The sequence below is a fragment of the Aythya marila genome (assembly GCF_965140915.1).
Source record: "Aythya marila genome assembly, chromosome: 8".
NCBI classification, from domain to species: Eukaryota; Metazoa; Chordata; class Aves; order Anseriformes; family Anatidae; genus Aythya; species Aythya marila.
The window spans coordinates 21,948,358-21,974,967 of NC_139049.1; the positions used below are offsets into that span (position 1 = coordinate 21,948,358).

Sequence of the window (26,610 nt, forward strand, 5' to 3'; positions counted from 1 at the left end):
AGTGTTGACTCCTGAATTTCACCTGCTAAACTGTCTGTCGGGGAAAGGAGATTCTTCTACTTTAGGTCAGGGATTTTTGTTAATGACACACTGAGTGACCTTGAATAAATTGCTTATTCATTGTATTACTACTCTCTGCCCAGGGAAGTGGTTGAGTCACAGTCCCTGGATGTCTTTAAAAGATGTTTAGATGTAGAGCTTAGAGATATGGTTTAGTGGAGGATTGGTTAGTGTTAGGTCAGAGGTTGGACTCGGTGATCTTGGAGGTCTCTTCCAACCTAGGTGATGCTGTGATTCAGCCCATACCTTTGAAGTCTAAAATGCCAGATATTCCTGAAGGCAGCTTTTCTAGTTGGGGAAAATGTTAACATCTCCTTTTCCCTGACAATTTGTAGACATTGCATGGAACCTTTAAGTCTGACTTACTCCACGCTTTACACTAACCTATGTATTTTAGGTTTGACTGAACAACATGAGGTATTGCTAGAAGTGAAAATGAACCTTTTTTCTCTTTCCCATCATCATTCTTCATTTCTTCGCATCGCTGTTAGAGCTGTTCAACAGCTTCAGGTTTTTCACTCAGATGAGTAAAGAGTGCTATGCTTGAGGTGGGATAGATGTGTTGCTGTTTGGTTTCAGTAATGAGCATAGCTGAGGTAGGTGTATCAGTAGGTTTCCTTTGACCACACCAGCCTGGTCTGCAGAGGAATGGGAAACATGCACCCGATTGCTATCTTTGAGGCAGATCCATGCATGAATATTGCCACAGCCTCCTTGCTGCAGCATGAGTAATGTGGCCATGCTGAAGTCAAAACTGTTCTGACAGCACCTAGAGAAGGAAGGAAATGTGTGGGAGGGTACTGGAAAAGGATTAAAATGGTACAGAATGTGTGTAGACAAAAAGGAGGAGGTAGGAGAGCCTGAAAAGAGGTCTCCTTAGCCTGCAATTCTGTTTTTAAGAAAAATTCTCACTTCTGCATAGTTCTGGGAACACCTTCAGTACACAATGCAAGTGAGAAATGAAATACGCCTGCTGTCTGTGCTCTTCTACCTGAGCTGCTGGCAGAGAGTCGCTGTCCTGCGTGCCCCTCACGCTGCAGGAGGACCCAGCGTCCCAGTAATTCATCTGTGGATGAAGACAACTTGCAGCTGGCTGAGGGAGGAGCTGCCTCCTTGCTGACTAGGCAAGGCAGATGGCTCGTGTCCTTGAATGTCTTCATACCCCTGCTGAAGTCCTCAGTATACAGTAGGAGAAACCTGTCCTCACGGCTAGAGACTTTCTGCCAGGCAGCCTCATGTCCAAACAGTACCCTCGGCTGCACTGTGGTGTGTTATACACAAGTACACGTTAGACAAACAAGCTCCTTCCAGAACTATTGCAAATCAAGTCCACAATCTCTGAGTTAGGTGCACATGGACCTCCAGCAAAGCCTGAGATGGGGATCAGGTGCTTATGAGTGTGTGCTGAAGCTGGTTCAGCTGCCAGGGCTGTCATTTTCGGACAGTACCAAAAATGCTGCTGCTGCTCTTGAATACAGTATCCCTGTCCCTTTTCCATTCATTTTAACACTTAACTTCACAGCTGGGTTTAACTCAAACTTCATTACTGATACCCACAAGCAGTTACACACAAAAAAAATAAAAACTGGGGAGTGAGGATAAGGAACAAAGCATCCTTTGGCTCAGGTGCTGGCTGCAGGTTGCATGCAGAGGGGCCATTAGTTTGCAGCCAGCTCTGTGGAAAAGGGGGAGTGGGCCATGGCACTGCCTGGCTGCTGGGGAGCTGGGGGAGATGAGCACCTACACCCCACGGCTTAGTGTGGCTGCTCGGCCCCACAGCAGGGACACGAGGATTGCTTGGCCAGCCCAGCAGAGCCTGGGGATGAAGGAAGGACAAAGGAAGCAGCTGTGGCAGCAGCCAGAGAAGGGGCTGGGGGTGAGTCCTTGCCGGCTTTCTCGTTTCCAGCCGGGTGGATGTTCCCAAACACCATGTAACAGCTGGTGCCTGTGAGGACTGGTAGGGGACTCGATGCTCTTAATTCTGCCTTGCACACAGGGCAGTAACACAGGGCGTCCCGCTTGGATCCCTGGTGGAGCAGGGCGCTGCTCTGCTCATCCTGGCAGCAGGGGAGACCCCAGCTCGGGCCCTCAGCGCTGTGAAGGGCCTGGCAAGGGGAAAAGGGACAGAAAAACAGACCTTGGCTCTTCTCCCTCCCCAGCCGGAGAGGCTGAGGGGCTGCCAAGGGCTGTGCGGCAGGGAGAAGAAAGGCGACGTTCATGGGAGCTGCGTGGCTCCGAGCTGCTGGGCTGTGGGCCAGGCACGTCAGCACCTGATGGGCCAGCCCCAGGCAGCGCTGCAACCCTCGCCTGTTCTGCCTCGGCACGGGGCTTTTCCAGATAAGCTGTACCCAGAGCCGTGGGGGCTCTCCCACCCCACCGCCTGCCTGCTCTGGCCTGGCCTCCTGCTGTGTGGGAGCCTTCCCCAGGAGCCCGGCTCCCGTGCTGCCCCCGCACCAGGCCTGGGGCCGCCTCCCCCGGCCTCTGCCGTTTTGTGGGGGCCTGGCTCGCTCCTGGCACAGCCACAGGGACCCCACAAACCATCGGCCTCCAGCCCTGCGCTGGCAGTGCCGGGGCTGCACAGATGGTTCCCAGCAAGAGCAGTGGGGGCATCCCCTCAGGGCTGGGCTGTCCTCGCCTCCCCCGGCACATCCCCTCCCTCTCCAGGCAGGCTGAGACACCCGGCTCCTTCCTTCCTGGACAGAGGAGCCCTTGTGCGGCGTTCTGGGGAGGTGCCTGGTACCTGGGGGGAGACCTCGCCCTCCCTAGCAAACATGTCTGGCTGCAGCTGGGCCCTGCTTGGCGCCTCAGAGGTGTTTCAGGCTCGCCCCTCTCCGAGCACAACCTGCCCCGGAGCCCCAGGAGAAGCAGGTGAGGTCCCGCAGGCTGCCGGCACCCCATCAGCTCCCGGGGGATGGCTCCGTGCGGGCTGTGACTGCCCCGTGCCTGGAGCATGTCCCTCAGGGAGATGCAGCCCAGCCACCAGGGCCTTGTCCCCAGGGCCACCAGCCCGCGGGTGGCCGGAGGGGTTTGGCCGTGCCAGGGCGCGATGGCCTGGGCAGGAGCACGGCACGGGGTGAGGGCTGTGGGGCTGGGGGTGGCACTGCAGGGCTGGGTCACGGTGCCTGTGACATCCTGGGGTCCGCCGTGGGTCTGCTGGGGACTGGGCTGCTCCCGTCAGCCTAACGGAGCCTGTGGCACAGCTGCCATCAGCCCACTCCCTCCAGGGATATTTTTAGGGCTGCCCGTGCTGATGAGCAAGAGCTGACAGGCTGGCTCTGTACCCAGGCGGCGCGGTGCCCTTCGCAGCCCTGCCTCAGCACACAGCTGATGGGGAGCGCGGGCCCGCGGGGATGCTCAGGGGCTGCAGCCATGGCCCCCGGCTGGGAGAGGCAGCACAGTCTGCCCTGCCCACGGGGCTGCTGGCGGCTGGGCTGGGCTGCTTGTGGCCCCACTGCAAGCATGTGTAGCTGGGAGCCAGGAGGATGCTCTAGCATGCATGGAAATCATCTACATGTGCATCGATCCCTGGATGGCACTTCTGGTTTGAGTGCAGAGCTGGCCTTAGGCAAGCAATATGCGAGTAAGTGACTGTGAGGATGGTAGTGAATACGTGCTGAGGTGTTTCTTCTCCCTCTGGGCTTGCACAGTTTTGCTGTTCTTGTGAAATCAGGTTTGTGCCCCCCCCCAGATTTCACTAGTCCCCTGTGGCTGCCAGCTCCACACACCTGCTGCTCTGAGCACTCCGTCAGTGTCCCCTGCCACCAGCCCGTGTCCCGCCAGCACACGCAGTGCCCAGAGCCGTGGGCCACCTGTGCTAATCCCTTGTCATGCTAAGTGGCTGCAGGAACATGCCAGCTGCCCAAACGCTGAATCTCCCAGAGAGCTTCTCATGCCCTGCAGCAGAGTATGAACGTTTGGGCCGCATCCTGCAGCGTGCTGCGGACCAACACCTCTCTGCCTGCCCTGCCCCTGCGCTGCAGGATGCGGCCCCGGCTGTCGTGCAGCGCTGCGGGGCACGGGAGTGCTGGGACCAAATGATGCAAGGAACGTGGCTGTCAATGATGATGTGAAACGTCTGAAGTGTGCCTATCCCCATGCAGCTGTTATGCACAGCATGACCAAGATGGCACACGGGCATCGTGTCTGTCTGAAATCATGGCAAATGACATAGCTGCCAAGCTCCCAGCGGGCACAGCCCGGCTGCTCCAGGATGCAGCTTTCTGGGACTGATGCTGGCTCGCAGCCGTGTCCTCAAGGCACAGGGAAGAGATCAGAACTATGCATATTGGAGAGGTTTGTAAATCCAGAGTGGGTTCTGTGAACTGCTGGGCTTAATGCTGTGTTTTTTGGCACCAGACCATTTGGGTGCACACAGGAGAGACCAGGAGGAGCACCGAAGGTGCTCAGCGTGGTGCAGGAAGATGGTGTTGTGTTATGGCCACAGCAGGTGGACCTGGGTTAAGAGGCTTCAGTTCATCGGGCATCCAGGGAGCAGATGGAGATAAGCTGGGCTTTAGGTAGCAGAGTGGGGAGAGAGGACCACTGCCGTGTGGCTCCATCACCACACGAAGCTGCTGAGGCTGCACAAAGGCTTTCTTGCTCCAGCACAGCTAAATTAAAAAGTAGCAGAGCTCCAGGGTGGGAAATGGGGTGGCCCTGGGCAAAGGCCTGGAAACAAGCATGGCTGCCTGCCTGTGTAACACCCCAGGGCCAGCCCAGGCTGTGCCTTGTCTGGTTTTAGAAAATTTGTGTGTGAGGGGGTCAAGAAGTCCATCCTCTGGCTGAGCCTCTCCTTTGGGCTGCTGGGGCTGTTTGGATGGGAGAGGAGGAGCTTCCTCGCCCAGCACCCAGATATCACGGTCTTTGCCCCCAGCGCTGAGCCCTCTGCAGGTTTTCCCTGCAAGGCGAAGGGGAGGCGAAGGCAGAAAGAATAGCTCCGGGCCATGAGGTGCTGGGTCTCAGAGGTAAGGGGGCAGCAGGAGTGGGATGGGGCATGGGGTTAGGTGCCAAACCGGGGCACGAGAGCCTGCTGGCATCTGCCCTGCATTCCTGAGGAAGGCAGCGCTCATCTCCGCTACTGCCTGACCCAAACCAACCCAGAACCACCAGGACGAGCAATTTCTCAAAATGGTAGCAGCCCAACCACCGGCTCAAAGGGATAGAGTCAAGGAGAAACAGCAAGTGTGTCAGCCCTTCGTGCCCCAGCCAGTGATGTTGCGTGGTTGGAATGGAATTGGAAGGCTGGCTGAGCCCCTTTAAAGCTGCTGAGCGACACACAGAGCCTTCGGTGACCGCATGGCTGCGAAACGTACTTAATTTGAAGTTTGTGTTTTTCTGCCCTCAAGTTCTCACCTTTGGACCTTGCACTCCCCTCTGCTGGGCTGAAGTGCGCCCTTAGCATCACTCCGTTCCCGCTAGAATGGCAGGGGATGGTCTCGTGATGCAGCTCAGTTGCTCATTCTCCCATCTCTCAGCCTTATTTTTGCCCCATTTCTGGCTTTAGATACTTTGTCATGGCGGCGGTGCTGCTTCTTAAGATTCCTGTGTCTGTTTTGCAGTTCTGAGACCTGAATCTGGCACAAAATAGGCTTTGCCAGAGCTGCTTCTGCTCAGAAATCCCTTCCCCGCGTCTCTGGCTCACCTCTCGCCTAGCCGAGGCGCTGAGATGCAAGCACAAGCAGCAGCTGTGCGTGGGGATGGCTCACTCTCTGGCTTTTTTCCTTAAACATTTTTTTCCCTCCCTCCCCTGCTTTCCGGGAGATGCTCCATCCCGCAGTACAGTCCGTCCTGGCTGTTCCCAAGCACCTTCCTCTGCAGCCAGGGCTGTGCCTGCACCATGGGTTGGGGCTGTTCTGGTGGGATGTTCGCTTCGCAGCGTGGCAGCAAGCAGCCCCTTCGGTATTTGGATCAGCCACAAATGTAAGCCTGTCTCTTGTCATCTAGATAATTGATTTTAAAAAATATTAAATGGCACCTGACCAAGAAACAGTCGCTGGGGGTCTAGACGTGTTCGCAGTTGTTGATGTCTCCCCATTAAATCTTGGCTCGTGGACAGACCTCAGAGCTTAGTTGTTAATGCACGCAGTTAATCTAACATGAGCCTTATTAATTCTTTATCGTACATTTTTAAATTAAAATCCTACATCATCGTTGACTCCTATGGAAAAGCCAAAGTGTGCTGCCTGGATGCTCTTACCAGCCAGACCTTTCCTTGTGCCCAAGGAGAAGTTTTTCTGACACGGTCTGTGTTGTGCCGACAGCAGCGGGGTGCCGTTCACTGCTTTTTTGCCTTCCCATTAACAGCCTGGGCGCAAAGCAATCTGCTGTTTCTCTGCTCATGGCTTTAGCTCTTCAAAATATCCTGGCCTCCTACCAGGTGAGTATTTGTTAAAAATTAACGCGTGTGTTTCAACAGGAGCTGCAGTTACATCACCAAAATGTTGTTCGAGAGATATCTGGGGCTATGGGAGCGGGTCCTCCCACCACCCCCGCGTCCCACCCAGGTTCTTGCCATTGCGGTTCCAGTGGTTTGTGAGATTCAGATTTATTTAACAATCATCTCAGTAATTTGGGTCCACCTTGCTTCTCGCTCCCCCACACTGTTACCTATCAAACAGGCACTTTGTCCATGCCAGGTGCCAAGGACAGCAGCCTGGGTTCGTGCCATGGGCTTGGAGTGGGGAGGGAACAGCATGGGCTTGGAGGGAGCCAGACTCCATCATCAGCAGTGCACAAGAGAAGCGATGGTGATACCCTGCGTGGGCTGGGAAAAAGCCTCACTTCACATCCATCTCCCTGCGGGGCTGCTGGGGAGAAAGAAACCCCTTGGAGTGGTGAATATTCAAAGAAAGCCTCAGCTGGCTTCTTGAAGGGGCAGAATTAAATGCGGAAACTCCACCCGGCTCGTTACTTTGCCGGGCTGCTTCGCGGTGCGGAGCGCAGGAACTGAGCAGCGCCGCGCTCCTGAGCTGCTGCTGGCGCTGCGCGTGGGCTGGGCGCAGCGTGAGGAGCACTGCGTGCTATTGCACTGACTTCACACCCAAACCAGCCTGAGAGCTGGCAGGCACGGCTGTGCTTTTTGCTGTCCTTTATCGCCTCGCACAGCCGGCTAATGAGAGCCGGGACGTCCGCTCCCAGAGAGCTCCAAACCTGCTGCAGCTGCCAGGCTCGGCTCGACAGGTCCCCAGAAAGTGTCACCCCTGGTACTCGTGATGCTGGGGCAGGGAGCAGGTGAGGGATGTGCATGGAGAGAGGTGTCCCCAGCAGCCCAGGTGACAAGTGGTGGGGCTGGAGAAGATTTGGGACGACCCCCTGTGAAGGCTCAGTCTGGTGCTATGGCAGCAAGGACTAAAGCAATCCTTTAAGACAGGGAGTAGGAAAAGGCAGGTTTAATCTCCAAGCTTGAGCATTAGGGAGGCTCTTTGTGGGATTCTGCGTCTTGAAAAGGATTCAGGAAAACTGGAGAGGCTGCGTAGATCAGAAATGCAAAAAATGGCTTGAGGGTGGGAGGAAAAGCCTGGCGGTTTGAGAATTAAGCAACTCCGTATATTTTACTCATCAGGAAGATGGATGGGGGGGGTTGCTCGCAGCATATGCACAGTGTCACCAAGAGAAAATGCCGGGCTCTGACAGGCTCTTCAGTCCAGCAGAAAGCAGGGGAGGACAGTACATGTGCGAGCTGAAGCCAGGCAGGGGGTGCGGGCTGCTCGTCCGAGGGATGCCTGACGCAGCCCCGGGAGTGCTGGCAGAGCCAGCTCCCCTCGTCACAGGCAGCCTCGCTCCTTTCTCGGAAAATACGCCCGAGCCAGACGTAGCACGTTGGGATTAAGGCGAGGAAACGCCGCGTGGCGTGCCGGCCGGCGGCTCAGCCTGGCGCAGCGGGACGCCGGGCAGCACCGCTTCGTCCCTTCTCCCGAGGAAGACCACGGGGAGCGTGGGGTGGCCGCGATGTGTGCATGCAGGCTGCCGCTGCCCAGCCGCCTGCGCCGCGGTGAGTGTGACTCTGCTGCTCAAAACATCTGGAGGGGGGCAGGATTTTTCAGCAGAGGTTGGCTTGTTTGAGCTCGTTTTGCGAGGGACTGCGGCCAGTGCTATTCAGTGGGGCTGCTCTGAGGGTGGCCAGAGCAGCAGAAATGCAAAGTGCTGCCCACAAACTGAGCACAGTGATCCCCAGAGCGCACAGCACGCGTTTAGGAATAATGCATGATGAGTGTGTGAGATAAAAACAAGTTTGGCTGGAGTGATGGAGACAAAATATGAGTGTGTTACAGCCCACGTTTCATTCCCCGAGCCCGTGCATCAGCAGAGGTAATCCCTGTCTAGCCATTACTGGAAAGAGATCTTTGCTGTGGTATTTAGTGGCATTTAATTAATAATAATGTATTACATTAATTAGTATCAAGGCTGATGTGATGACATGTAATTTGGGGGGAAGGATTACAGCGTGAGTATTAGAATGAGAATTTCTATAGGGCAGAGAGTCAAATGAGGTTAGCAGGCTCGCTGCGGAGGGAGCCTGGAGACAGATGTGTGTGTGGCAACCAGTGTGGATAGTTACAGCACAACTTTATTTACTGCTGAGAAAAGAGCACATCGCTGTTATTCACCTTGACGTGTCACACCTTGTGATGTTTGACCTTACCAAACAAAAAGGCAAACAGGTGCTGCTGCAGAGGAAGTGCCTGCGGTTGATGACACCAAGTGCAAGCTGCGTTTGTGGAGCAGTTTTGATGTGCCAGCCTCCTTTCAGAGGAGGGGAAGGAAAAAGTTCTGCTGAAGGTCTCCAGGATGTGGCCCAGCCCTATCAGGATATGAGAGCCTGAACCAGAGGAGAGCTTTGGCCCTGCATGTTAAGTGGGCACTGGGTTGTACCCAGACCGATGTGAGTGCCCGGGGGAGCTGGTGGGGCTGATGCAGGGCAGCTGGGTGTGGGACACCCACAGGCACCACCTGCTCCTGGTCCTGCTGAATTATCTGCACTGTGTCCTCTCCCCGAGCCCTTCATCCAGCCTGCAGGCCAGTGTTGCTGTGGGGCATGCTCTGCAAACACGTGGGCAGACACAGGCTCCATCCCAGGGCTTAGCAGGTTGACTGCAAGTGGGTTTGTGTGGACCAGAATGTGCCACAGTTCTTGCCCTTTCATTTGGTCAGTTTTGCTGGAAAAGCTCCAGTGCGTTCCAGAAAGCAGCGCAGCAATATGATAGGATTTAATCAGGCTTAATTATTCCCCTGCTGTCATTCTCCTAGCAACATCCAGCTTGACATCTGCCTGCAAATGAAATGTGTAAGCTAAGTAGGAACATGTTCAGACTGAAGCCCTGCCACTCGAACCAGATCACTCCACTAATCGTTGCTGTAATTCATCTCGTGGCTGTTAGCTGCCAGGTGGTGGTACCTGATTTCCATAAACGCATGGCACTCTCCTCCCTGGGTTTTTCCAGGCAGGTAGGCTGCCTGACTTCACGCTGGGCTCCTTCCAGCACGCCGACACCTGATAGCATGGGGTAGAGTTTCCGAATGACAAACCCAGGCTCCTTGGCAAGCCCCAGCCTTGTTGCTATCTGCCTCCATGCAACAGGTCCCTGCTTATCTGACTCCTCATCAAAATCAGGTCACCTGCTGTGCCCGCCGAGCAGGCAGTTTGAGCTCTGAGTGCACGAGCGGTCAACTTGCGGTGTTTCAGGTGAGGTCAGAACACGTCCAGAGCAGATATGGTGCAGAGATAGGGAGCTTGCGCTACCTGGCCAGAAGGATGGAGAGGTGCAGAGAGAGGCAAGCAAGAGCTGGGTGCTTGTGACAGAGCTGCGGAGCAGGAGGCGGTGAGGCTGCTTGAGGACATGAACCTGCGGGAGTGGCCGTGCAGCTGGAGGGGAGGCAGATATCTTGGATGGGTGAGCATGACCGGTGTCTGAATGTCTCAGCCCTGGGGAGGTGGGGGACAGTGTGCTCCGTGGGGGCCAGATCCATGGACTGGGCTGGGCTGCTGTGGTTTTGGCCCCTCTCCACCCCCTGGGATTGCTGGTGCCAGTGATATCTGGGTGTTGGCATGGATTTGTTCAGATTTCGTGTTGTGAAAATTGCATCCGAAGGGCCCAGCGGGTTGTCAGTGTGCCATGTGCATTCCTTGTGTCCCAATGGAGAAGTGTGATGGATCTGCGAGTCCAGCTGCAAGGATGCAGCACATTCAGCAAGCTGGCATGGCTTCATTTGTGCTGAATGTAAAGCTGGGATCTCTGCAGTGCTTCAGAATAGCAGGGCCCCCCCAGCTCTCCCTGGGCCCTGTGTGGGCTCTGCCCCTCCCCAGGGGAGTAGGCTGAACAGGACTCAGCCTGTACCACCACAATGCTGTCTGCCTGCAGGCATTGGCACCCAAGCTTGCCCACAGCAGGGAATGCCACTGTGCTGACACCAGCCCTACCACAGTCCCTTAATTTCACGTGGCTTTCTGTTTCCTTGTGTTAGCACTGAATCACGGAGAGTGGAAACAGGAAATCACTGCTTTTCATTAATACCCTGAAAACGCGGGGCTATTCAGTACGGTACCTTTTATTTTAGACTAGATTTATTTTTCCCCCTCCATTCCTACCTCTTCATCATCCCCTCCCCGCGCTCCCTCCTATCGGACATCTTTCACTCGCTCCCTGCCGAAGGAGCACTGGGGCAAAGCTGGGGGGCCGCTGGGGGGGGCGGGCGAGGCGCGGACGGGCAAACGCCCCAGAAAGGCCTGGGAGCAGCTCCGGCTGCGTGGCACGAAGGGCGCTGTGCCGGGGGGGCAGCGGGGAGCCCGGGGATGTGGGGGGAGGGCAGGGCAGGGCAGGGCAGGGCAGGGGCGCGGTGCCCCCAGCACCCCCCTAGGCGCAGTGCCGCGCCGTGATTTACCGCGGGGTCTCTGCGCGCCGCGCGCTGATTGGCCGAGCGCCGCGCCGTGATTTAAAGCGGGGGGGGGGCGGGAGGAGGAGGGGGGAGAGCGAAGCACCCCCGCGCATGCGCACCGCCTCCCCACCGCAGCGCCCCTCCGGGGCAGCGGCGTTGCCGGCGCGCCCCCCTCCTACCCCCGGAGCTCCTCCCGCGATTGGCGGCGGAGGCGGCCCCCCGCGCTCGCCCATTGGCTGCCGCCGGCCGCTATGCGGGCGGGTTGGCCGCGCCTCGCCCCGCCCCGCCCCGCCATTGGCTGGGCCGCGGGGCCCCCTGCGCGCGGCGGCGGCGGCGGCGGCGGCTGGGGCCGGGCCGGGGCCGGGGCCGCGGCCGGGGCCGTGTCGGGGCCGTGTCGGGGCCGTGTCGGGGCCGGTCCCGCAGCGCCCGGCATGGCGGCGGCCCGCGCCCGGCGGCCGAGAGCCCGGGGGCGGCGGGGTGAGGACGGGCGGGGCCGGGGTCGGGGTCTGGGTGCGGGTCGGTGGCGGTGCCGGTGGCCGTGCCCCGCTGACGCTGCCGTTCGGTCCCTCAGGTGCCGTAGCGGGGCGGCCGTGACGCCAGGATGGGCCTGCTGGTGCTGGTGCGGAACGTGCTGCTGGCGCTCTGCCTCTTCCTCGTGCTCGGCTTCCTCTACTACTCCGCCTGGAAGCTGCACCTCCTGCGCTGGGAGGACTCCAGTAAGTGCGGGGACGGGGCCCCGAGGGGCCGGGGGTGCTGCCCCCCCTGCCCCGGGGGCTGTGCCGGGGGCAGCCCGGGCGCTGCTCGGTGCGAAGCCAGGGTCACGCTCTGTAAACCTGCATTTGGGACCTCGGTCCCCAGCAGAACGTCCCCTTTGAGCTTGTGACTGCTCATCCTCAGCACAAAGAGGTTACGTGCCAAGGGTTTCCTTCCCTGAATCCTCCCCCCCTTTCCTGTCCCCTAAAAGAAAAAGGCAAGGATTTTCTCCTCTGGCGGGTTTTGGTTTCTTCCCCTGCTCACCTATTTGTCACTCTCTCATCTCACTGTGCCCTTCAGAAATCCTCATCTCCCACCCATCCTCCCCGCTGTTATCTGCCAGCTGCCTGGCATCCAAAGCGGTGTCTCCCAACCCTTTGAAGCCCAAAGAGACATTTGACCTCACCGGATACAATCCGAGGATTGTACGGTGCAGTAATGCCGCGGGAGGGTTTAGTTGCAGTGGGATAGAAATCAGGCTGAGCTTTGATTGCTCAGTTAGTGCTTCTACTTCTGCTTGTGCCAATTGCTTGCAAGCAAGAATAAATTTTTTTGAAATATAAAAACAAGAAAACAACTCTCTCTTCTACCCTTCCTGCCCAAAATACAATCCAGCCTTCTCTGCAGCTGCTCCATGGGTTGTTTCAGATGTCTCGCAGCCAACCGATGCTCTGGATCAGCGGCTGGGAAGCTCTGATCCAGAGGGATTGTGTTTGTGTCCAACAGCAGCCACCGCTCCAATTCTCCTTCCCTGTACTGCGTTTTTGGGCATGCTGCTGGAGGCTCCTGCTGCAAAGCCTAATAAGCTGGATGGTATTTTTCTACCTCTGCACGCTCCGTATCTGCTGTTACATGCCCTGAGAAGTTGTGTGCGATGGCAGATGATGGCTCGGAGATGCTGTTTGCACTGATGCAGTGAATTTGACAGGAGGACTGCTGAGGTGACTTGTGCTGGAACAGGTATCACAAGACTGAACTTCTGCAAGGTGACACGTAGCGTCTTTCTGGACAGGGAGATTTTTGTTCAGGTTGGTGCTTCAGGGAGAGAGTCAAAATCTTGATTGTGACCTTCTGAAAACTAGCACTTCTGTCAATGATATGTACAAAATCCTTCCCAAATGGAAATAAGTGCAGAATGTAGTTAAAAGAACAGCTTGGTCATGTTATATTGCCAAATTGCCATCCGTGCCATCCTTTGCTTCTTTCATAGCATCAGAAATTGTGTTGAGACTTCCCCCAGCCTGTATAACCAGCAAACAAAAAAAACGAAAACCAAACAAAACCCCAACCAAACCAAACAAAACCCCATGTGCACAGCAAAACCCTTCAGGCTGTAACCTGTGTGTGAACTTTGTTAAATGCAGAGGAGGAACCTTGTCTTTGTGCCACATACCAGGGCGCTGGGGGAGCTTCTACATTTCTTCAGGTTCTGCCTCTGGATTTTGTGGCTGTAGTTTTGTGTGCGATTTCTTGTTTTAAAGCATGGCAGTTTCTTGGGGGTTTTGTGGTCGTTTTGTGGTCATACAGCGAAGGTGTAGGCAGAGGTGGATTTCCAGAAATTGAATGCTTCTACTGGAAAAGATGACTTAAGTTAGAATAATTTGTGTTGGGTGTCCTGGCAGCTTCCAGGTACCCAGGGTGTTGTGACAGGAGGCGATGTCACTGTCTTTGTCTTAGGTGTATGTCTACTTTTTATATTTTAATCTTGTGTTTTAAATGTGTTCTTCATTTAGTCCTGGAAATTACAGTGCTTATATTAAACTTCTTCAACAGTTACAAAGCAGTGATGCCAACTTGAAGATTTAGCTTATTGATCTTTATCAGTTGTCCCAACTGGTATGCGCTGTACCATCGTTCCTTTTCTTCTAGAAACTTTTATGGATTGTCTTAAATATCACATGATGCTCCTTGCAAGTTTAGTGTAAGCAGCAGTCAAATGTAAGAGGGACAGTTTTTATGTGGTTGCTTTTGAAAGCAGTAAAGGTGGTAGTGGTTGTCAGTTGATCATTAGAGTTCTGTTTGTACTAAAAATGTTTTATTTATCATGTAATTTTATACATGAGGAACCTATGCAGACGTGAATTACACATTCAAAATCCTATATTGGGAAACTTGATATGAGGAGTTAACGTTAAGCTTCTATAAATAAGCATTTGGGAGTTAACAAATAACGGAATTGAGGTTGCTCATTTAACCGTGATTAGGCCTCCTTGAGCACGTGTAACATAATATGGCTTATAAAGTTGCAATTATATTTTCTTTTGTCTAAAGGAAGCCTTGCCTAATCAGTACAGGAGGCAGATGGTGTTTGATAGCTGTGTTTTTATTTCCTAGGAATTCAATCTGTGACCTTGTAAATTTCTTCCTAACTGATACAAGGCTCAAGTTGAAAAGGACAAAACAAAGTTAGCTTTGTTAATTCCTGGGTGTTTAATAATCTGAGAATATTGATTTTATGCGTATGTCACTTTTTCATTCCATTATTTTCTTTTTTCACGTGACCAGTGACTTTGTTTGGTGTCGGTGACTCCCTAGTTTCAGTGGTCACATACGTTTTCCCTCTAATCCGTTCTTTGTGCCAGCAGAGGCAGGAATCCAAGCTGATCCTGGTATCTGACACCCTCGTAATCTCTTCAGAGACTGCTTTTAGAGAACTTGACACCTGTACTTAATACCGGCCAGAAATCAAAGTTGTCATAGAGTATGGTGAAAAATACTTCACCTGCTTACTTGGTGCTCATGTGATTTGTTCACTTAATGTGTTAGAAAACGCCCATACGTGGCTGTTAGGGATTTGAGTGTAAGAACTCTGGTCACACCGAGATGTGGATGCTTGTATGTTCAGCTGCTACAGTAAGAAGCAAACAGTTGAAGTATGTCATTTATTGCCACTTCTGACACCTCCAAGAAGGGAGCTAAACTTCTGAACATTCTGAAAGATGCATGTCCGTGGTTCTCTTACCATCTCTGCCTGACTTTAAATCTGTCCTCTTTGAGTGATGCCTTCACGAGTTTTGGGAGATCGTTCTCCTTACTGAGTGACTCTACACCTTGCCAAAACACAACGGGGAATTGAAATGAATTCATTCTCTAAGGCTTATTTTTCCTGTGACAGGAATAGACTGAATTCGCTAATGTGAGCTAATTAAGATTGAATTAGGCTCAGCTGCTTCTTCCATTCAAGACAAACTGCCAGCGGCTGTGACCCCTCTCTTACCCTTGTCCTGAGCATGGTGACGGGCTGTTCTTCCCGCAGCCTTGCCTTTCTCATGTGTGTGGTGATGCTGCTAGCTCTCAGAGCAGCAGTTTGGCACAGAAAGAGGTGTGTCACACTGAGTGCTGGAGGGCTGCGAGTTCTGGGCATCGCTGGGACTGTAGGAGCAGTTTTTAGGATTGAGGTGAGCTTTCCTTTTTTCCATTTTATTTTTATTTTCTCTTTTCCTGGTTTCCATAATGCAGCTTTGGTCTCTGTCAGTAGCAGTAAGAAAAACCCTTTCTTGCAAGTTCTCTGCGGACAGGCAGTCCCTCTGATTCCAGGTGCTGGGTTGCCTCGTGGCGTGCTAAGTGTGTAGAATTGATAACGTGGAGTGGGACATAAACAAGGAAATAAATTTGGTGTCAAGGCTAGGTATCCTGTACGTACGTGAAGGACCTTGCAGCAGCAGGTAATCATAGCTCTGTTTATGTACAGCGAGTTGCCAGGGATTTATTAACTAATAATAGTAGTGATAGTAGCAGGCTTTGAAGGGCTGAGACATGCACCACAGCCTCTTTCCTAACAACTCTCTTCTGTCCTTTCCAATACCTCGGTACATTTGGCTCTGAGGAGGAAGGAGATGGTATCTGTGCTACTGTGAAGGAGACAGCGTGTGGGAAGGTGCCCCGGCATCTCTGGACAGTAGGAAGGAGATGGAGCCTTGCTGACAGTGCTTCAGGATTTCCTTTATATCCCTCCTTGGAGGAATACTTTTTTACCGAGAGCTGTGAAGGGCAGAATATGGTCACGTTAAAATGAAATCCTGATGTTTGTTACTTAACCTGGTACGTGTATAGCTGATTTTGCAAAAATGAGTATGTTGTAAGGAAGGATTGATTCCATTAAAAATGTCCTGGCTATGGAAATATTGGACTCATCCCCCCAAGGCAGCACTTTTTTTGGCCTCTCTGAGTATTGAAATATGCTTGGGACAAGGGCAGCATGACTGTGTTTTCCAGTTCTTTATTGTATTTGCATCTACATTAGCATTGAATTAATTTGAAAATATACTCTACTTCGGGTACTTCTGCCAGAACCCAAGTTAATACAATTTATAACTATAGATTTTGAGCTCTCGGTTTGAATGTGGCTTCTGAAACATCCCCAGGTATTTTCTGTTGATGTCTCCATTACAAAATCAAGTCACTGCTCTGTCATCTGTTGCTCAATGTTATTTTCAACTCTAATTCTGGAAAGGCAGCCAAAGAGATAAAGCTCTGGGAAGAGATTTTCTGAAGGTATTTCAGGACCCTTATCCTTTTTCTTTTTTTTTTTTTTTTTTTTTTTTAATATCTGTTTCTATGGGAACTGAGGAGACATAAACAGGCAAAACTGACTCACTTCTGGTTGCAGGTTTTTCGTCTGCTTGCATTTCCATGGAGACCAGTCTCACAGCAAATAAGGCTAAATTAATAAAAAGCAATCAAACTTGTACCTTTCACATATGGTTTCTCTCCTTCAAAATGAAATGGTGTTTTTGTCAATTCTCGTGCTAAGGACTAAAAATGCGTTGAAGAAGCTGATCTTTTTACAAGGGTTTGGAACATGCATGCCCTTTCTCGTGTGGTTAAAGCCTCACCATACATGTGACGGTATGTGGCAGATCTATAGCAGTTGTAGTTGGAGTTACTGGGGTTGTTACTTGTCCTACAGTAAGGGAGGGGATCTTGCTTACCCTGACATCTGACTTCTTTCCATTCTGTTATTTAATGACAACCAGCTAAAAAACATTCAGCACCAGTGAGCAGCCAGGCCATGGAGGCAAACTCATCCCCTTTGTGGGGGTGAAAATGTGCACTACCTTTGTGTTCAGACCTCTATATCTGGGAGTTACTGTCCTATTTGTCTTTGCCAGGAGAAAGAAGTGCTCCTATAAAAATAACATTTCAGGGCCAGCTCAACTTGGCACTGCGAGCGTAAATCTCTGATGAAAGTGGCCGGAGCTCAGCTGGCTGGATTTATGGTTAGGTGGATGAGGAAGCACATCATTTTCTACTGTGGGATTACGAGGCACTTGTGTCCCTGTTGGTGGGGATGACAAACAAATGGTGATGTTGATGGTTTGTTTCTGGTGCTCTGCAGCTGTCTGTGGCTGTAGCCTCAGGGGTGTGTGTTTGTTCTTTGGGGTAGACTTTGTTGCTGCTGCTCCTCCTCAGGCTGAGAAGCCTGATAGATGCTAACCTCGTGGGCATTAGTTGCTTTTGAGAACTGATTTGGGCAGTATTTTGCAGCAGCATGGGCTTCCTGAAACAGTTGGTTTGTTATTTTTCTTTGCAGGGGAAGAGACTGGAAACAGAGTTATTAGGAGTTCATAGTTACTAGGAACTGCTCAGTCGGTTTCTTTGCTCAGCTCTTCTGTAGTCCATGTTAATGCTGAACTTATTGTACCAAAACTGATTATGAATGGTTAGAAAGGCCTTGTAAAATGGATCCAGCAACAAATTTAAGGGATCTCTTTGCTGCTTTTCAGGTGCTTTAGAGATATGGGTATCCCAGTGATGCCTTTTTTGAAAGAAGGGTTCTAAATAGGTAGTAACTTATCAAGAGAGCAGTGATTATTAGATACAAAGATAGGGAAAAAAAAAAAGGTGTTAAAATGACAGTTGCCTAGTAAAATACTCTAATTTTTCTAAGAATTCTCCTGTTAGGCTGAAATGTTTTGCTTGTATTGAGCTTGAAAGCAGAAACTTCAGAGCGCCAATTGTGGTGGGCAGATCTCTTATCTGTGCAGAACACTGAAAAAATAGAATTGGTGCCCAGACATCGTTATCGCTGATCAATTTACTTTGTGCTCCCTGGGAACCTGCCAGAATCAGGAGCGTGGCGAAGCCCAAATTCCTGGAGCTCAGGGAACTCGGTCGTGGCAGTGACCTCCCCAGGGGTGTCAAAAAATGTGGGTGGATGCGTGCTTCATCTTTCTCTGATCCTTTACAGCCACGCTGTTCCGGGGACTCTGTCTGTCTCTCTAGGAATTCCTAGTGCTGCAGTAATGTTAACAGCATGGGGCAAAACTGCCGGGGCAATGGGAAATGTGCCTGAAGGAGCCCTCGAAGGCAGGAATGAGCATTTCTCTGCAGGAGGAGAGCTCCCAGCACGCTCCTGAGGCTTAGGGAGGTCCAGGGGCAGGTTGCTGGTGGCAGTAAGAGCAGAGCACTCTGAGCACCTCTGGTCCGAGGAGCGGCTGTAACGCGGTGCTTGCACTCGCTCCATCTTTCTAGCTGTTTCAGCCCCAAGTTACTGCTTTAGGTATAAGCCACCAGGGTATGAAAGCGAGGTGCAGAAATAAGTACTTCTCTATCCTCCTACACTAGGATAGTTTTACATCCTAAAGCAGTCAGGTGCTCTGGCTTCTCTTCACGGTGGCAGGCTTGTCACTTTTTGAGTCCCTCGTTCATGTCTTTGTGTCCCCCTCTCCCAGAGCTTCCATTGCCCAGCTGCTGTGCGGTTCCTGCCCATTCCCCACTGTCTGGGTTTGGCGAGCAGTTCCCTGCCTTGTCTCCATCCTGTCACCGTACATCCCCTTGGCACACAAAAGCTGTACCTCTGCCCTGTAGCCAACACAGCAGGGGCTGTTGTGCCTTCAGGTGTTACTGGACTTGATGGATGCTCCACCCCAGCACTCATTTGATGTTGATGAATATTGATGCATAAATCACTTGTATTGATAGCTAGATCTTGGACTTTCTCCTTGGCCTTAATACAGGTAAGCTGGCCTTGGGCATCTTTTGTGCTCACGTCAGTTCTGCTGGCATTGTTGGGGTGATAACATCTGGCAAAAGGCAAAGGTTGTGCTTTGTCTCGAGCTTGGCAGCTGCGGTCTGGCCATGGCCTTAGTACTGATTCTGACCATGTCTGTTACACGCACGTTGTGGAGAAGAGATTTTTCCTAGATTGTTGTCTTCTGCCAAGCTACTTAGTGCTTTTGTTGCTGTCAGAGCTCATTTTTCTGCTGGAAACAATTTACATCCCGGTGCCAGGCAGAGGGAAGGCACCAGCCAAGCCTGGCGATGACTTGCAAGGACAGTATGGCTGGGTCGCGAGGTGCAGCTCGGTGAGTTGCATGCCTCTGTGCTTCCCAAGGACTGCAGCTGTGTACCCACACACCAAGCAGAATGCAATCTGTGCTCTGCGTGCATATCCTGAGATGGCTGACTTCTACCACAGGAGCACATCGCTCTTGTATGCACTGCTGTCTTGGGGAATAATAGCTCGTGAGGCTAGCACCAAAATTCTTGTCTGGTACAGAAACTACAAGGTATTTCATAACTGGTACTTAGTATTGTGAAATAGCCATAGGCTTGCACAATCAAAGGGACGTGTCTTTGGGGGTCAGAATTTAGCTCTTCTTGCTATGTTCCAAAAAAAGCCCAACCATGTCCTAAATAGTTATTTGTATTTTAGGAGCTTATAAACATATATAAATATATATGTTTGTCCTAAACTTTTTTTCAAATGATGCTGGGATCCATTCTATGGTAACTCAGTCCCTGTTGCAAGGTGTCATTTTTTTCTTAGCTGTTTTCCAGTGGATTTCAGCACTAGGAACATTGATTAAATCTGAGGTTCATCTGAGCTGCTTACTCATCTGAGCTGAGTAAGTATGCCCCTTTCCTCTTGGAACAAGCAGAGTTAATGCAGTGTAGCTATAGAATGCTTTAAAGGAAGTAGTAAGGATGTGAGGGCACAGAAATCAATAAATGTTGAGTTTTTCAAAGGGGGTAAGTAGCTGAGGGCTTCCCACACACTAAGGCTTACTCTAAGTCAATGTTGACAAGGTTAATAATTTATATGTACAATGTACAAAAATCTTTTTATCTTTGTCAGAAATGAACCAAACTCTTAGCAGCGGTAATGCTACCTAAGTATTGCTGCTCAATTGCGATTGTGTCTAGAGATCCTAATCAAAAAAAACGTACTGAGACACGTTTCTTAGGATGAAGGGTGGTAGCTTAAATAGACTTGACTCAGGAAGGCAGAGGAAGCGGAGGCACAGGAAAGTGAAATTATTCCGTGTCACACAGCAGCTCAAGGGCAGAGCTATGAATAGAATAAAGGTCTCCAGGCTCTCAATCCAGCATCCAGTTGGCCAAAGGAGGCTTCTTCTCCTGTATTAATGCATTCTGCATCTGCTAGATTGAGAGAACAGTAATATGCTGAAGTTGCTTGCTTGGGGCAGAGATGATCTGCTCCTATTTGTACAAACACAGCACCCTTTAAAAGTGTAGTGTCAGTAACAAAGCTGGCGAGGTGATGGCTTGCTTGGGCTGTGCTGGTGGCTTGGTGTAGGTGCTGTAATTAGGGGATGATGAGGCTGGTGTTACGAGCTCATACAACTTGCCTAAGATGCTTCTATGCAAGTGCCTGAACAGTTGTGAATGCTGGTTTGGGGTTTTCAACCTTCAGATTCACCACATCAAAGGCACAACACTTCATGCTTTCTAGCTGCATTAAAACCGCAACTGCATTTTTCTTTTTGAAGGTAGTTTGGGGTTTTGATGTTTGTGTTGTTTGTTGTTTTGTTTTGTTTTTTTTCCTTGTGGAAAAGTTTAATTTTGCTCTCCATACTCAGGCACAGAACTCCATTTTCTTCTATTTAAACTTAAAAAATAAATAAATAAAAATAAAAACGTTCAAGCAGAGACTAAACTTCGAGAATTTGTGCTCAAAGGCTGAAAACGTGAGCTTTTGAGAAGTGGGAAATAATGGAACAGTTCAGGCGGTTTTAACCGTAGCAGTCACTAATGCTCTGGGTAAAATTAGAAATCTAATTACTGTGAATTTAGTTGCTGAGACTCTTTTTTGCCTTTTGAGACTTGCCCCACACAATTCTGTCACGTTCTAAATAGAGCATAGGCGGTTCTCTATTATGCTGCTCGGAAATTAGTAATTCTGCATTTTTGTTAGCACTGTTGCCGTAATCTCTGCTTAGAAGTGCCTTATTTGAGCATTGGGAAGGCTTTTATTATTATTAAATATGAGTCATTACAACGTTAATTTCTCTCTATATTGGTCCTTTTGTGTTTGGGTCCAGTACTTCATTAGAAGCAGAAGACCGAGCTAATACAGTGTAAAGACTGCAAAATGAGTTCTAGTTCTTAAAAAAAAAAAAAAAAAAAAAAAAAAAAAAAAGTGTTACTTCTGATTGAGTTTTCTAAATTTATTTAATATTTAAGGACTTAATTTGAATATTTCCAAACTTCTGAGAGGTTTGCACGTTGGAAAAAAAAAAGCCATATTTGCATTAGTAAAATATGAAAGGTTCTGCACAATATCGTGTTTTATTACTTCTGTTTGCTGCATGTGCTGTTTCTCACTAAGTTAGTATTATAATTATGATGTGTTGGATCGAAGAAATAGTTTGTGCTCCTGTGAATAGAGAACAGGCCACTATGTAAAGAGACTGCCCTCAGGCTGCTGCATCCTGACCTTTAAATGCTTTAAGTTTCTTGGTATAGTTATTAAAGCTCTTTTTTTTTTTTTTTTTTTTTAACAAGAGTTAAAAATAGCTCATAAACTAGGGCTGTATATTCTTTATGATGTGCTCTCCTATGCAAGTTGCATTTCCTGCTTCAAAGGATGGATGAAGGACTAAAGAAACCTGCTGTTGTATAGTGCTGGGTAAAAAGAAATTTTGGTGCCAGGTATTTCACTCTCTTCCAGCAACCTTTGCAGTTGTAGCATAAAAAAGAACGAAGATAAGTTGTTTGTTTGTTTTTTTCCTGCGCACTCAAATATAATTGCATAAGTTTGGGCTACTTTGGCTGATTTTATTTAATACTTAGCGGTGTAGCTAAAAGGTTTAAAAAGCCCCTCTCAGGTGTTGTGTATTAATCGCTGTGTTTGACATAATGCTGCTTTAGTATAAACACGCCTCACTCAGCAGTCGTGCGTTTGTTTGTGTCTTTGCAGCAGTGGAATTACCCCATAAGTAGCTTTCTTTATCCTCAGCCTGGTTCGTGATGTTAGCTAATCTCATAATGGGCTCTTCTTGAGGACCTGCTTAAGGAAAGTTTGGAATATCTGTACGATGGACTACTTAATGTGCTGCAGTTGCTTGGCTGGAAGAGCTGGACAAAAGCTGTCAGAGCATTTAGCCTGCAGTCAGCTTTGCTGCTTGTGCCCTGGAACAGGTGGCTGGGGGGATCGAAGAGCGGTTCGTGCTCATGGGAAGGTCTTGTGGGATCTGGGAGTCTTGTGGGATCTGCTGTCAGATCTCTTCCTGAGAACTCCAGATGATGCACCAGGAGCTGCAGTATCCCTATCGCCTCTTCCTGCATGAACTGTTCTTTTCCCCATGATTTATACTCGTCTATTCCCGTAAGCAGTGATTTTTAAAAAGGCACGTTGTGTCTCCCACTTCAGTTGGAGTAGCATGTGGTACTGTGATTTTTTTTTTTTTTTTTTCCCCCTGAGGAATCGAGTTTTTTGCTTTGTCCTATTATTTTTTTTGTTTGTTTAGATGCTTTAATCTTTTCAAAGACTAAATGACATGATAGCAGAGGTAACGTGAATTGACTTTGGGACGTGCTGCAATGGAAGAGTTTCTGCTGAGCCCATGGTTAAGCAGCTCCCTCTCTGCTGGCAAGCGTTCAGATATGCTGGGAAACTTGCTCGTATAATGGATCCCAACAGGAAACTGATATAGTGTGAAAATACAGAAGCCTTCCTTTCCCTTCCGCTCCAGCTCTTTGGAAATGTTGGATTTGATCCATACCAGGCAGGCTGAAGTGTTTAAGTCCATACATCAGTTCCAGTCTTGCAGGCAGCCAGGTGAGGAGGCTGCGGCTCGCCGAGGCGTGCTGTTATTGCAGGTACCACTTGAGGGCAGTAGATGTCTGCTGCCTGACCCCTCACCAGGACTGCAATGCCAAAAGCTCTTAAGTGTTGGGTCAATGTTATTTCAGAAAATAAAAATTAAAAAAAATCACAGCATTCCACTTTCCTGTGCAGTTACAAAGTGGCACCTGCCATTGTCTGGGTGAGTTTCAGTAAATACTAAGTCAAAAATCCCTTCTCCAGAGTTACTTGCTTTTAGAGTAACTTAATTTGTAAAGAACTTTGCTATTTGTCTAATCCAGTTGCCAGTACCCATTTTCATAATCTGATCAAGTCCCATCTTGTAACAGGTTTTTGTTCTTGCCTCCTGCCACTCCTATTCAGAAGGTATTTTTCAGCTTCATGCTAATACTTGGACTTTTATTTAAAAAAAAAAAAAAAAAAGTTGAAATTATCATACATTTCCCCAAAGAACCTGGGGAGAGTAGGGGAATGTTACTTAGTGGTGCAAGGTTCTGGGGTACCATGCTTGTGTTATTGCAGAGGGAGGGAAATCCAGACAAATCTGAAGTCGTAAGGAAACCATGCTTAGTTACTTCAGTTATTTTTCAGGACAGTTAGTTTAATTTAAAGGACTTTTGCTAGTTGAGGAGAAATACCTTTTCAAACCTATAAGCTTCTGGCACCGTCTTTCCAAGGCACTGAGCTTCACAAACCGATTGTATATGAAAAAGCACTCTAAGTCTAGTTAAAAGCATAAGTGAGTAAAGAAGATGGTGAAATAATTTAATTTTCCTATTAGCTTTTGGTAAAATTGACCTAAATGGATAGCAGAAAGTGTTATTAAAAAAAAAGTGATTATGAAGACACAGTGTGGTCAATATTTAAATCCTGGTAGAAAATACAGTTAAGTCATATGTGGTAACTATGGATGTGAGATCAGCTTGAAGATAAAAGTAGTTTTATTCTAGCAAAGCAGGATTAAATTTGGAAATTGGCTTGGGAAATAAGTTACAAGTGGGAAATATCCACTTCAGACTAACTCTGAATATTTATTTTCTCTGTTACTTTCTTACATTCTTGTTTTGAAATGCAAAAAAAAGCTTAATACTCTGGTTTTTGACTTGGGTTGATTATGAGAAGTAAATTAAGGGTAATCTGGGGTGGCCAATCAATCAGTGCCTTCTTGATTTGTTTGCACTGAGCCAGGGGCAGTGTATTGCTGGAGGAGGACCTCTGTCTCTATGTTAATTCTATTGTTTAAAACTGAGTCTTTTAACCTTCTCTCTCCCAGGTTTATATTCATATATTTTTTCTGGGTCTGTTTAGCCACTGTCACTGCAGTTTTAGTGGTAAAAAGAGATCTTTTACTAAATAGAACTGCAATATACCCTCCTATTAATTAATTTTTTTCTCCTTTGAAAAATTTTGGTGCTTTTCAAGAATAGAGTAAGACTTTGCGAATTATAGGATGATAATGGTTGGAAGGAATGTTGTGAGATCTCTAGTCCAACCTCCTGCCCAGCATGGGGTTGGTTACTGGTTGGGACCAGGTTACTTAGGTCTTTATCCACTCAGGTTCTGAAAACCTCAAAGGATGGAGACCTCACAGCCTTCCAGTACAACCTTTTCCAATACCTCGCTGTCTCGACTGTGAACAGATGTTTCTGTATATGCAGCCTCAACTTCTCTTGCTTCAACTTATGTGTATTGCCTCTGTGTCCCACCGTGCAACACTTTGGGAACCAGGCTCTGTTTTCCTTGTAGCCTTCTTGCAGGTGCTGGAGGGCTGTGATTTGTCTTCCCAAAGCTTTGTTTTTTCCAGGCTAAACAAGCCTCCTTCACTCAGTCTGTCCTCATAGGTCATGTGTTAGCATCCTGGTGTTTGATGATCTGCACAATCCCTTGTTTGTCTGTAGCCCTCCCCAGAGCCCAGGCGTGATGCATTAAGACAGAGGGTTCATTGTTTTTTAGAAGACTTTGTGGTTTGTTTTGTTTTTCCCTATTTTTTTCTGCTTCATGTCTGTTCAATCACTCTATGTACTTTCTTTTATTCATCTTCTGCTTCAAACAGCACTTAATCATGCATTTGTTGTACAGGAGGTGCATGGTGCCTACGTTGGAGCTTGTTGAAGATATGCCAGATGAATGAATGGACACTTAACATTGAATGGATGATACGAATGTGCAGCAACAACACAGGCAATGGCATTGCTACCAAAAAGGCTTTTGCTTCTGAAGAGCCTTAATCCAAAAGCAGTCACAGTTCAGGGAGTAGGAACAGAGGGATGAGCTGAAAACCAGGCATCAGACAGCAGGTGCCCTCTCTGGGAACCTGTTCCATGTTCCGCTACCTTCCTGGTGAAAAAGTTCTTCCTGAAGTCCAATCTGGACCTCCTGAGCTGTGACTTGTGGCCACCGTCACTTCCTTCCCCTGAAGGACTCAGAGGATGGTATGGGCATTGAGAATGTTCTCCGTATGTCTGCCTGCCATCCTGCAGGTGTCATGGATGTAGGCAGTGGAGTCCCAAAGGCAGTATGAGAAGTGGGGTATTCCGAGATAATCAGGGCTTTATTTTGAAGCTCCTGAGCTTGACAGATGGAAAAAGTCGAGGAGGAAAGGCAGTGATTGTTTGTGCACCACTAGTAATTTAGCCTCTGAGTACTTGACAAGCAGCTATTTAGTAAGCCCAGAATAACAAAGAACTGTTTGGAAGAGGATGGGTATCACAGACTGCTGTATAATCAGATGTCAAGGGCTGGTGTGAGGATGATGGTTGCAGGGGAGGCTGTGCAAGTCATCACTGGCTCCCCCTGGAGAAGACAGTGCTGCTGCTGATAGCTGGATCTGGGTGTGCACTGCTGCACCTGAACAGTGCTGCCAGCTGTTAATGAGGGGCACGTCTGGGTTATGACAAAAAACATGGAGATATTTGGAGTGCTGAACCCAAGTTTGATCTTTACTGAGGAGGCTGCAAATTTGGGTTTGCAACCTGTTTTGGGGGAGATGAGTGGTGGCAGCGTGTTGCTTCCAAAAGGATTAGCAGCCTTCATGCTTCCCTTGTGTACTTGTGTTTGTTGTTCCTAATCCCTTTGAGCATTTGTATTGATTATTCTGTCATCTTCCAACTTTCTGGACTTCTTTCTTCAAGATGAATCTAGTTCTGCAGTTTCCCATACAGTGCAGATGTTATTTTCCAAGCTATTTTTGAGGTAGTTTATTTTTTTAGTCAAGGATCCACACTAAGCTCTTTAAATTTCTCCCATGAATTTCTTCATTGATTTTAAACCCTTGCAGTCTACTTAAAGCATTCCCTCAGCTGTGCAACAGGATGTGTGTTGTCCATAGTCTGGCACGTTGCCACTTCATCTACCTTTTGAGTCCTTTCATCCAATTGCTCGTAACTGCTTTGTCTTGCAGTGACCACACCAGCAGTAGCGGTTGTCTCTTTTTTTTTTTCACAGAAGCTATTTTTTGTTCTTTAAAGGTGAGATTTCCAAGGCTCAGAAGTTAATGATCAGTGACAAACAACATAAACTCAACTCTTAGTGAAAGAAGAGATAACTGAGTATATTCCTCAAGCTTTCTTCTCTTAAAATAACCTTTATCTGTTCCTCCTAGCATGTGCCAGCATATACCTTATAAAAAAAATTAATTTAAAAAATATATATTTGTAGTATTTCCATTGCCCTTGCCTAGTGGGAACTATTGGAATGAATGTTTCCAGAAGGCTGCATGTTGCACTGATTGCTGGGTGGTTCCCTTCTTACATCCTGTACAGTGTGAAGCCTCATCTCTGGAATGGCTGTTGGGTCTCATAAAATGTTAGAGGAAATGGGGTTATTTGCTACCACATGGCAAATAAATCCCATGCAGTTGCATGTTGGATGCT

The 26,610-nt window shown here is 49.2% G+C and overlaps 1 protein-coding gene across 5 annotated transcripts in view; it reads left to right on the forward strand.

Moving 5' to 3' along the window:
* The first annotated feature begins 7,934 nt into the window (after positions 1-7,934).
* ST3GAL3 (ST3 beta-galactoside alpha-2,3-sialyltransferase 3) overlaps positions 7,935-26,610 on the forward strand; it is a 171,409-nt gene continuing 152,733 nt past the window's right edge. For 4 of the 5 annotated variants that reach the window (XM_082766139.1, XM_082766142.1, XM_082766141.1 and 1 more), the window contains exons 1-2: positions 11,252-11,409; positions 11,504-11,648. In XM_082766139.1, the coding sequence (XP_082622265.1) occupies positions 11,534-11,648 (115 nt within the window). In that variant the 5' untranslated portion in view covers positions 11,252-11,409; positions 11,504-11,533. Of the gene's footprint in view, positions 8,051-11,251; positions 11,410-11,503; positions 11,649-26,610 lie in introns of those variants that run through there. The other variant, XM_082766140.1, reaches the window with a different exon arrangement.